We start from the raw sequence: 13,274 nt of genomic DNA, 5'->3' as shown, positions 1-13,274 counted from the left end.
TTTTCCAAAACAAATGACAACCACATATTTAAATTTTTTCTAACAAAACAAATATGAAGTTCCAGAGAGCAAATTACAACCTCTTCCAAAATCTGCCTGTAAACTGTTTCACAATTTATAAATATCAAAATCTCTTTACTAAAATTAGAGGAACATCTTTTTAAATGCTTTTGTTTACTAACAAAAGCTTCATGTATTTTAAAATTTATGAATATACTGATTTTTGTTACACCAAATGAAATGTATAAGCTTTCTACTTGCTAGTTGTGAATGTGATTTTTAGAAGATCCGCTATGATTTTTGTAATTTATATTACAAACTTTATGTTCCCACTGAAATAAACCCTATTGAATTGTAGCTTCTATTGCAAACTTTGTTTCCACTAAAATTAATTGCTCTAATTACTCCACAATTATATAAATATTCATACTAAAACAATGCTCATTTAAAAATACTTACATAACTTTTTTAGTAAATGAAATTTAAGGAGCATTACATGATTAGAGAATAGTGATTTGTGGCTTTCTAGTCATTAGATTTTTACTGCAGTAAGAACTACACTAAAGGTTTTTGTAAATACTCAATTTTATTGGAGTAGAATTAACAAATAAATCCACGTTTGACCTAATTTTATTATTTTTAAAAGTATAGTATTTAAAATTATTAACCATAGGGTGTATTTTACTCAGATAGTGGCAAGGGAATCACATCAGAGCAACATACCAACTCACCCAATGCTACTCTGGCGGGTTAATTACAAGGAGCGCAAGATCATGTGCAATACCCATCTGAGGTGGTTTAATTACAAGGAAATACTAATCTCTTCTTAATCTCAAATATACCTATAAAATAACCACTAGGTTCACAGTATGGACACTAAGATAATGCAATAGTAAGGCTCCTATGATTTTAGTTGCCTGAATTATTACAGTTTCTAAATGTGCTAGTACAAACCTAAAACACAACACTGAGATGAACTTATTAATTCCCTTTCAGAACTATGTTCTGACATTAGGCAGAAGACATTTACTAGAGCTAGAGAAAAGATTTCTTAAGTGAAGGCTTTAAACCCTCTATTGTGTCTACAATAGCTAGTGTGCTAAGGCTGTGGCTGTTTACAAAATCACTTCCATTGTTTTGACCAAGAAAAGCTTCATACATTTTACACGAATATACGCTTTGTTTATACCAGTTGGAAATAAGCCTTTAGTTTACTAGCTGTGAATGTGATTTTGTTAAAAGCCATTATGATCATTCTAATTCCTATTACAAACCTTGTGTGTTTCCACCATGATTCCCAATAGCCTAAATGGTATTTATGAGAAATATTAAAATTCTTCATGAAAGATCAAGAAAGAAACTTGCCCATAATTCAAACACAGGTGCTGAGTGCCCCTTAAAGGAAGTGAACTGAGCTACATGCAATCTGTGCTGAGCACAATTAAAACATTAGTAAAGGGAACTTTATTCATGTATTCAGTGTACCAAACTCACAATTAGCCTATGTCTCTTCTTCCCTCTCTAAAATCTAATTTATCCTTTTAAAGAAAATGATTGCTCCTCCCCGCCAAAACCAAAAAAAAATTTGAAAAATAAATGAGAATGCTCCAAAATGCCATGATTTGTTTAAAAATATGCAGTACACTACTAAATTTTATTTTGCATCATTCAATTTTCATCCTATTTAGGGCTATGTGTCATCTGAAAATATATTAAATATAAACTGAAGTCATTCTACTTGTCAGTTACATTTCTTATTCTGATGGAATAAACAGGTATGTTTGCCCACCACCCTCGTTTGAAAAAGCAGGGAGTAAAAAGGAGACTACTAAAAACTGAAAATATTAAATTACAGTCATCATGAATTAATTGATTTCTATAAAATACTTGCAACTTATGAGAATTTTAGCTTTTACTAACTTAGAATTAATGACTTTGCTATCAGTGATCCTGAAAATTAGTAAGCTTTAATAAAACTTTAGTTTTAACAGCTATTCTAATCTACTCCAAATCAGAAGTATTTGCCCATATTAAGAATTAATCTTTATACAGTTTAAACCACAAACTCAAGACCCATCAAAGCAAAGCTAAAAATATCTTCTAAAATTAATCCACATGTGATCTTGGTCTAAAGCTTACCACATCATATATGAAAATAGAGCTACACAGCTAATCTAATTGAGTGTCATATACTTCATTTGAAAAATAAAGTTGTTAAATGAGAATTATATTATTTACTACTAATACCTAAGGTGATTTTTAAAATTTAATAAATCATTACCAAATATTAGATTTTTGATCATTTCATTATTTGCTATTATTTTAAAAAAAAAGAATTCTGGTAATTCAAATGTAAGGGCAAGTTGGTCTCACCCCTGACAGACAGTTCTTGATGCTATTAATTATGTTTCCCTTGTGGAGGGTGGAATGTGGTGGGGACATACAAAAGTCACCCAGCCACCAACACAGATTGTTAAGACCAAATGTTACTGTGATTAAACAAAATGTTTATTTAATCAACCAATAGACCCCTGAAGCCCAATAAAAAAATATTTAAAATAAAGATACTCAGTATCTTGGAGAGAAACAATATATATAAGTACAGACGATTACTCTCCAAAAGCATAAGACATATCTACTCCAATACTTCACTTCTGATAAGGAAAACAGTGCTTTCTTTTGTAAATGAATTAGGCTGTAAATGTATATTGTCACATTTTCTAAATGTTATGTAAACTTACATTTATGGTAGAAATAAAATTTGTAGGGTTCTAAGTTACTCACAAAATCAGAGATAGTAGTTGTTAAAGATATTTCTTATAGTAAAAGTTCAATACCATGTTAGCTTTACTTTCAAAACATGATACTTATATATTTTCCTCTACCAATGGATCGTAATGTTATCTAAATTACTTAGAAATAAGAAATCAATGTGCTTGACTAAATTATACAAATGTACTAAATTATAGCTCAAAAACATAATATGGATTAGTTATGATGCATAGCAACTACGCTAAAAGGAAAAATCAATTTTGACATTAGAATATTATAAACCAGTTTTATTACTACAGTCTAAATCTACATTTCCAGTTTCTTTAACATAGTAAATAGAATTCTCAGAAAAATAGTATCTAGTATTTCTAGTATTTAAAAACTTACTTGATTTTAGCAATGCAGCAAGAGTGTCTAAAGCAACCCTGTCAACACAACAAGAAAACACAAACAACAACAAAACTAGTAAAATTAATCTACAATAGTAAATTCATACAATCTTTTTCAATAAGTCATTATTCTATTATCTATTCCAAAGTTTATTCTTTTTTAAGTTAATTATACATGGTATTTCTCTGTATGCATCTCTCTCTTCAGCTTAATATTGGATATGAAAAAGATTGAAATATCAATAGATGGGAACAAAAAAATGTTTTGAGAAAGAAAAAGAAGGAAATTAACAATGTCTAAGTTTTTGCCAGAAGTTAGATGAACGGAATCATTCATCAGCCTCTGTATCTGACCTGAGAGTTAACAAAGGAACCACGCTATTAAAAATCATACGCCGTGACTTGCAAAGGAATTAAAAACAAATCTTAACACGAATTCATAACAACAAAATTCTATAGATATTGTAACTTTCTGATTTGAAAGTTATTTCCGTTCTATCGAGGTATATATCCTCCTATTTAAGGCCATAACAAAGGAAAAATATTTTGGAACTTGAAGGTTGGGGAGAAGTATGAGCCCTTACCATTTTTCAGCTATGACGCACCAAGATGAGTAAGAAGCCTAAGTAATATCTCAAAAACTCTTACTGTCCCTTAGAGGACAAAGCAATCACCCCCAAAATCGAAAGTATTTAAATTGTATTTGAACACAAATAGTCACACACAGTGAAATCAACTGCCATTAATCAGCTGTAAAAATACACATAATATCACCATGGAAAACCTGTAATTCAAATCGCTTATTTTTAATCAGTTACTGAAGAAATGGCACTTAATTTCAATAATTTTTAAAATGTAAGGCACGTATTATGGTACCTCTTGGTAATACAGCAACAATTACAATTAATTTGCATTAAAATTGTGTATATTATGAAACAATCATTTCACTCACCATTAAGCATTTGTTGAATGCCTACTTGATAACCACAGTAGCAAGTTCTTCATGGTTATAAAATTAGAAAACAAACTTATCTCTTCCACAGATAATTTTACAATCTACATAATGTAATAAAAGAGCACACCTATGAAAAAACTGCTCAAGAAATTAAAAACAAAAAGGAAGTAATAAAGTAAAAGTTGCATACATCAGCAGTAAAAGGGAAGTAGCATGACTAGGTGTAAGTAAAGGTAAAGAGCATAACAGATTACAAGACTTAAGATGGGTAGGTAAAGTTCATAGCAAAATTTGAAACAATAATCCAGGACTAGGCACACGGTAAGTGCTTAACAAATGCCCAGTAAGAGGAAGTTCTTAATGGCTACACTTTCTTTTTTTTTTTTTTTTTTTTTTTGAGACGGAGTCTCGCTCTGTCGCCCAGGCTGGAGTGCAGTGGCCAGATCTCAGCTCACTGCAAGCTCCGCCTCCCAGGTTCACGCCATTCTCCTGCCTCAGCCTCCCGAGTAGCTGGGACCACAGGCGCCGCCACCTCGCCCGGCTAATTTGTGTTTTTAGTAGAGACGGGGTTTCGCCGTGTTAGCCAGGATGGTCTCGATCTCCTGACCTTGTGATCCGCCCGTCTCAGCCTCCCAAAGTGCTGGGATTACAGGCTTGAGCCACCGCGCCCGGCCGGCTACACTTTCATTGACTGACAAAAATAAAGCAACCATGTAAATCTTTATAATAATGTTTGTAAAATAATAAATAAATTCATACCTGTAACTTCCTCAAAACAATGTGAAGTGTTGGTGAGTTAAAAGTAAACATTATAAAATTTTGTATTACATTTTCATTGCATTGAATTATCAGTAAGAAACTTTCCATACTTTTACACTTATGCAATAAAATGTACAGGAGAATATAAAACTATGAGAACAAGGATGGCTTTTAAATTGTTCAAAATTAAACACAAAACTAAATGAATGTTCCATATGAGACTGCGATTTATAAAAACTAAAATGGAAAGGAAAACTACTTCAGCAAGACCTGACAAATGCCAGACACTGTTACAGGTGCTTTATATATGTTTTCTAGTTTCCTTCTTAAAACAATTTTGTTCCACAGAACTGAAATATAACAGGCCTAGGGCCACATAAAATCTCAATGCAACAGAAAATGAAGAATGTAATTCTCTTGTTAAGAAAGGAAATTATGAAATCAGAAATGTCAGTCTCCCTTTGAGAAGGCTATCTGAACTTTCACTTCCAGACAAGATGGAGTAACAGAAACCGGATGTACCCTCTCATTTGATGTAAATTATTTTTATGGACAAAATGGAATGGCTGTTTAAGATACTGGATATCAAGCAATGAAAGAGAGAGATCCACAGAAATGGCAAAAATGAGATGGGCCCTACAACTGCCCCAGCTTACTACACCTTGAGAAAGAGACCAACCCACAGCACAGGGAGATGGAACCTAGGTAGAGTCTGGCAGATCCCAAAAGTTGAGCAGATGAACTCCCTGACTGAGGACACAGAGGGTCCAGGGAGGTCAAGTCAATTAGAGTTCACAGGGCAGAATACCAGAAAATGAGAGCTGTACAAAAAGAATGCTCAGGGATTTTCAGCGAGTTGTGTTGGAATATTCAGCAAAGTAGTGATCAGCACATGTGTGTGAAGTAACTACTAAGGATAGGGAAAAGCCATCCAAAAGGACTGGAGAACCACATTCAGTATTCACACAGGGCTGAGAACTGTGCCTGTTCCCACCAATTGCACTGGAAATCCTCGTAATTCATTGGGTAGAGTGCTCCTAAGGATTCTGCCTCAGTAGTGGGGAATAATCAGTCCTAAACGGTGCTTTGATTCCTTCTAACAAATGTGAAAAGACATTTACAGATCAAACTATTTCCAACTAACTTAACCACATCCCAAACAAACCTCAAGAATATAGAAATACGAAAATATCCAGCACTCAACAAGGTGAAATTCACAATGACTGGCACTCAAAAATTATCAAGCATGCAAAAAGCAGGGAAAAAAAGACCCACGATTATAAAAAAAAAAAAAAAATTGAAACAGACCTAGATCTGACATAAACATTAGAAAACATTAAAACACTTATCACAATAGTACTCCATGTGTTCAAGCAGAGGAAAGATTTAACATACTGCAGAAAGGCAGTTTTTCTGAAAAGCTACCAATTGATCCAGCCATTCCACTCCTAGATATCTATTCAGCAGAAATAAAAAATATATGACCATAAAAAGTCTGTGAATGCTTATATATCCCAATAAACATTCACAGCAGCTTTATATATATTTGTAACAGTCAAAAACTAAAAACAACTCAAATGTCCATTAATAGGTGAATGGATAAACAAATTACAATACAGCCATATAATTGTGACTACTACTCAACAATAAAAAGGAATAAATTTTTGATACGTGCAACATAAGTGAATCTATAATCATGATACATGGAAGAAGCCAGATCCACCCCACCACGAAAAAGAGTACACACACTACGATTCCATTTATATAAAATTCCTGAACTTACATGTAACCAAATCTACAGTAATAGAAGGCACAGCCATGACCTCTAGGGCCAAAGGAGAGACGCAAGGGAAGAACTACCAAGGGGCACAATAAAGCTCTGGGGGTGATGGAGATGCTAGCTTGATGTGGTGACAGTTTTTCACAGCTTTAGCCATATATCCAGGATCACATTATGATTTTCATGGGCTCCAGACGACTTCTTTGCCTTCATAGGCCCCTTCCTTCAAAAAAGTATTTAAAATTCATATAGCATTTTACAACCATGTTGGTGTTGGTATAAAGATGAATGCACTAATATCACAAATGAAAACACTTTCTTCAGCCTAAAAGTTCATTTTTTATATGATTTTTAAAGAAATTAAAACATTTTTATGGGACCCTAGAAGTACTGTGCCTACCAAGCCTAAAGGCTTTAGCCCAGCCTATATGTTCATTCTCATCAAACTGTACACTTTGAATGTACAGATTTTATCATGTCAACTACATCTCAGAAATGTATTTTTAAAAACAAGTCAATGTAATATAAGAGAAACTAAGTAAACCCCTCTTCCTATGGTTACTGTTTAATTTCTACATGTTATAAATCTCTTCTATTTAAAAAGTGATTAAGAAAGCTGAGACAAAATATTTCCTCCCCAAGGCACTAAACAATCTGCTGATTAATCATGTTAAGAAGGTCTCAAGACTCACCGCATTACATGTATTATCTACAGTAAGTAGCAGACTCCACTTACCATTCAATGTAGTATGTTTCTTACCATTACTAAGAAGGCTTCTTTGTCAGCTTTTATTAGAGACTACCATGATCCATCAAAAACATTAACTTCTACATATATATATAGAAGTCAAGTTTTGTGAAAGACTATGCAAACTATGCAAAGTTAAGACACAGCTAACATAGAACACAGTGAAAGATCACAAATTGTGCTTACTGCTAAGTACATGCAGTTAAATCACTGTTATGGGGTGAATTGTATCCAAAGAGATATGTTGAAGTCCCAATCCCCAATACTCCAAATATGACCTTATTGGAAAACATCGTCATTGCAAATGTAACTAGTTAAGGCAAGATCATACTGGAGTAGGTGGACCCTTAATACAACAGACTGGTGGTGTTACAAGGAGAGAGAAGACAATGCAAAGACAGACACAAAAGAGGAGAGTGCCACGTGATGATGGAGGCAAAAAGCGAAATGCTACGGCTGCAAGCCTAGGAACACCAAAGATTGCCAGCAAACCACCAGAAGCTAGGAAGAAGCAAGGAAGGATGCTCCCTTACAGGTTTCAGAGGGAGCACGGCCCTGCTGACAAGTTGATTTTGGACTTCTGGCCTCTGGAACTATAAAACAATAAAAGTCTGTTGTTTTGAGCCACTCAGTGTGTGGACTTTGTTGTAAGAGCCCTAGAAGACTAATACAATAACTTACATGCAATCACTTACCATGAACTCACAAGACTTTCCTTTCTACAGCTGATTCTTTACTCAAAATTGTAAAAATCTTAGAGTGCTTTCAGAAACTCTCCCTACTGGCAGTTGCTACAACTGTTTAAACCAAATGAAAGTGCTTCTGACAGTTTCTAATCCTGAAATAGAACATCTTTTTCCTGTTGATGTTTATTTTTCAACACTGGAAAGCTGGGATATGAACCCAGTTCTTTCGGATGGCAGTTTCTTATTTCCAGTAGATTCAAACATATAGTCAAGTTTGGTGCAAAGTCATCTGTACATTTTTACCAAATGTTATTTAAGAGTTATTTTTAGAACTTTACCACAAAGAAATCACTGAAATTCTATAACATTCATAAGTCAGAGTAAATTAATGTTCCAAAAGAATTGTAAAATATTAGACTTATTGAAATGCATAGTTTGTATTATGTTAATTAATTAAAATTTCTCAGTATAAATAATTTATACTTCCTCATGTATTTTTCCAGTCTTCATATTTCCACAAAGAATACTACAAGCAACGATAATTCAAAAAGTAGTCTGTGGCTTAGATTTAGGAGATGTGAAGGAAAAAAGCTTAAGTCCCCAGGTACTAGTGAAGTGACATCTACTTTCAGTTGTAGGGCAGTCCTTGCAATGACTTCCAAACCTATGGGGAAACTCAAAAAGATACAGTTAAAATAACCTCCTGAGTTGCTTCCTTCTAGATTAACAGTTTTAAATCCAAAACCTAAAATTTAAAAGGAAAGGAAGCATAAGCCTTCAAATATACCTCTTTCTCAATCTCAATCTTCTTCCCATTAAATGTGGAGCATTGTTTAAAGGGAGGAAGAAATACAACAGAAAGCTCTAGATGTCTGAGGTTTTTAGTTAATTAGAGGAGAGACCCTCAGATTACTAAAAATGATAAGAGATCAAGATATAGCAAGTTTGGTCAATGAACGGCTTGTTCTTTTTAAAGTAAAAATAAAAGATTGCTTTTTCTTTTTAAAGTAGAAATAGAAAAATAATGAATAATTCATCTTTTCTCTGATGTTTTAGATCCACTGATTTCTATAAGGTTTTGGATATACCCCATGTGGTGTATTATAAAGATCCTTTTGAAATGCTCCATTTCATTTCCCCTGGGAACATTTTGTATTAGATTTGATAACTTGGTTTTAATAGAGCATGAAGTACATCTTAAGTAGGAGATCATGGACATTATACAAAAAATAAATTTTAAAATGCCGTACCGATTAAGGGGGAAAACAGCATATAAATGAAAGCATAAAGAATGTACTTTTAGTGTTACCTAGGAATCATTCATACACACACTACTGCATTGCTTACCTAAACTGTATTACATTAATACAGGCATTGTGCTAATTATAGGAATCATTTCATTACAATCTTATAATAGAGGTGCTAATACTATTACCATTTTACAGACAGGAAACTGGGGCATAATAAATTAAGTAACTTACTTACATCCTAGGGCCAGTAAATGATAGAGCTAACATGCAAATCCAAGTCTGTCTGCCTGCAGAGCCCACTCTAAACCACCATAAGATGCTAATATTCTGTGTTACCGATTGTGATACAAACATTTTGTTTGCTTTGTTACATTTCATCAGATAGTCTGGGATTGTGTATAATTCTTACGCAGCTGTAACTATGCTGTCATCCCACCAAATGATATTTAATAAATAATTATATGTGCAAGTAAGTTCCCAAAATATTTTAAAATATTTGACCGTTATTAAGAAGGGGTGAAAACACTGGAAATGTCCTGAAGCCTATTTGTTTAAGAGTAAAATCTAATCAAATAGTTCATGTGGACAAGTTCTGCATTACAAAAGATTCACAGCTAATAAACACAGGACAGAAATAAAATTAGATAAGTTATTATTTTCCAACCACTAATGAAATAACAGATATAGGCAATGTCATGAATGACTGCTAAATCACTGACTGAAAAGTGGATGGGGACATTTCTAACGGATAGATCACCTCAACTCAATGATCTTAAGTGACATAAAACAAAGTTGCCAGCTCCACCTATGAAATATTTTTGACCAAAAAAAAACAAACCAAAATCCCAAATCTAATCAAGCCACAGTTTTATCAGTATATAGAAAACGTAAGGGTATATAGAAAACGTAACTCATATGTTAAGTTATTCCAGGATATAGTCAATGTAAGCCAGAACATGGGACATTTTAAAAGACCTATCACTCAAGTCCTTCATCACATAAAACAAAACCAAAACATAGGAAGACTTTTTTTGATTTCACAAGATTATGAGACATAACAATCAAATATAATGTAGAGACTTAATTGAGACCCTGAACAAGCAAGCCAACTGCAAAAAAAAAAAAAAAAAAGGCATTTCCTACATAATCAGAAAATATCAGATACAATGGCTGATACTTGCTTTAAAATACGCTTGGAAAAAAGAAAAACAGAAAAGGAAAATGAAATTAAAATGACAGATTTTTGACAGTAAAACTGGGTAACAGATACAACAGAGTTCATTATATTATCCTCTCTACATCTGTGTAGGTGTGGAAATTTCCTAAATATAATGAAGACTAATGCATGTATCTTGTTTGGATTCTGAGTCAAACAAACCAACTAAAAAAGGGCTATTTTGAAACAACTGAAGAAAACCAAACACAGACTAGATTTTAGATTGTATTAAGAAAGTATCAGGAGAGAGAGGTGGAGGATCACTTGAGCCTAGGAATTTGAGGCCACAGTGAGCCATGATCATGCCACTGCACTCCAGCCTGGGCAACAACTCCATTTTTCCCTAAGGATACTGAATTCACAGCTGAGAGAGGGAGAAAGAGATGCGAAATTATTTTAAGCTTTGACAACCAAAAATGTGTACACTTAGTGATACATAGCCAAACTGCATCTCAAAAAAAAAGAAATTAATAATTTTATTGGCTATGATTGTAGTATTCTGCTTATTGTTAAGTCCTTATTTAGTAGAATTATATACTGAGGTATTTAGAAAATAAACAATATTCAAAGAAAATAATCCAAGAGAAAATATCTAGGATCTGCTTATAGAAATACACACACATTTATGTACATATAAAACACCTGAGATTTCTTAAAAGTACCCCAGGAAAAACAAACAAACAAAAGTGTGGAGTGGAAATAAATGAAACAAAAATGGTGGAATGTTCAGAATTGTTAAACACAATAAGTAATTAATATAACTCAATATAATTAGTTTAATATAATATAAACTCTATTTTATGTATATTTTTAAAATTCCACAATAAAAAAAAATTTTAAAGAAAGAACTCTAAAACGGTTTAAGAAAATATTAAACTGTAACCAATAAATGAGACATGACTTTCATTTTCTGAGGCTGAAAGGCCTAGGAATGAATAAAAATACATACATACATACATACATATGTGTATATATACACACACATAATGGATGGGGAAAAAGAATGATGTGATTTTGACAAAATAGAAATATATCAATTTAAGATTGTTCAGGTATTCATAAGAATGAAGAAGTCATTACAAGATTGTAAAATTGGGTGAGAAATATAGTAGGCACTCAATAAATGTTTCTGAATGAATACTCTATAGATAATCTTTTTTCCTTTTACCGTATCTAGAAATGTTCAGTCTCAGTTACTATAAACATTATATTCAATGAATTCAAAACTGTCCAGTTTTGATATATTTGTGAAGATTAAATTTTATACTAAAGAAAATCTTTATCATGATAAAATCATTATTTAAGAACTAAGAAATGAAATAACCCTGGAGACAATTTAATTCAACCTGCTCATTGTACATCTCAAGATAATGAGGCCCAGAGTAACAAAGGCTATGCCTATGTTTATATTCAAAACATTTACTCACTTTATAAGACTGGAATTCTTCTTACTAAATGGTCCAATGATTTTAAACATCAGTTCCACAACTCCATTTTTCCCTAAGGATACTGAATTCACAGCTGAGAGAGGGAGAAAGAGATGCGAAATTATTTTAAGCTTTGACAACCAAAAATGTGTACACTTAGTGATACATAGCCAAAAACATATACAAATTGTTGAGTAAATGTCAACTCAAGCCACTCTTAAAGTCCATCTAAGCTAACCACATGAAGAAATACTGTTTTTTGTTTTTGCTTTGTTATGGAAAGTGCAGGGAAATTCTGAAACAAGTTATATGCAAAAAAAAAAAAAAAAAAAAAAAAAACTATTATAAAAAAAATTCTTCAGTTACTCCATACTTCTCTAATAAATTTAGTGAACCTCACTGAACACCAGGTTATGGGAATTCCAAAACAAGAATAGCCTCTGACCTCAAAGAACAAAGTGCAGAGAGAATGAAACAAATAATTACTAAATTACTTTCAAAATTGATTAAGAATTGTAGACTATTTGGATTACACCACTGAGAAGTTCCTAATTCAGAGTGAGACACAGACATTTCTGGAGAAAATGATGCCTAGGCTCAGTCTTTAAAAGTGAGTAGGCATTAGCTAGGACAGGAGTTGAGGTAAAGCAGTAGATGTGGCTCTGGACACAGGAATGATACAAACAACAGAACGAAGACAATGAACATCACCATGGGAGCAGTTACATATTGTTAAACACAGAGTATCAAACAAAGATACAGAAATAGGAAGATGAGGTGGAAAAAGAAGTTGAGAAACAAATTATGAAAGGCCCTAGAAGTTGTTAACTCTTTTGACTATGTGGAATCACCCAAAAGGAACAACAAATCAGATGTGCATTTTAAATAAACAGGTCAGAATTCAAAGAACTCTGGGGAAGCTGGTTTTGAAAGACACATTAGGAGGCTATGGTCTAGGTAACAGGTAATGAGGACTTTAATTAAAGCAAGAGTAGCAAGGAAAAAGATGAAACAATTTCAGTGTTTAATATGGAATATGCAAATAATTACCTAATCAGAAAACTGTGCTTAACATTTTTAATTCTGAACAAATGTTATTAAATATATTGTAGAACCAGGCACAGTGGCATGTGCCTGTAGTCCCAGCTGCTTGGGAGGCTGAAGCAGGAGGACTGCTTAAGGCCAGGAGTTCAAAGCCAGTCTGAGACATATAGCAAGACCCTGTCTCTAAAAGAAAATTGTTTAATAAACAATTTTTAAATTATAGATAAGCCGTTTGCTAGCCTTCTACT

The 13,274-nt window shown here is 33.0% G+C and overlaps 1 protein-coding gene across 1 annotated transcript in view; it reads right to left on the bottom strand.

Annotated features, from left to right (window-relative positions):
* LOC105498760 (ATP/GTP binding carboxypeptidase 1) overlaps positions 1-13,274 on the bottom strand; it is a 203,351-nt gene that overhangs the window by 121,649 nt on the left and 68,428 nt on the right. The window contains 2 exon segments of the mRNA XM_011771082.3: positions 3,160-3,197; positions 11,983-12,076. Of these exon segments, the coding sequence (XP_011769384.1) occupies positions 3,160-3,197; positions 11,983-12,076 (132 nt within the window).

The sequence above is a fragment of the Macaca nemestrina genome, chromosome 14 (assembly GCF_043159975.1).
Source record: "Macaca nemestrina isolate mMacNem1 chromosome 14, mMacNem.hap1, whole genome shotgun sequence".
NCBI lineage: Eukaryota > Metazoa > Chordata > Mammalia > Primates > Cercopithecidae > Macaca > Macaca nemestrina.
This window is presented reverse-complemented; position numbering and strand designations above follow the sequence as displayed.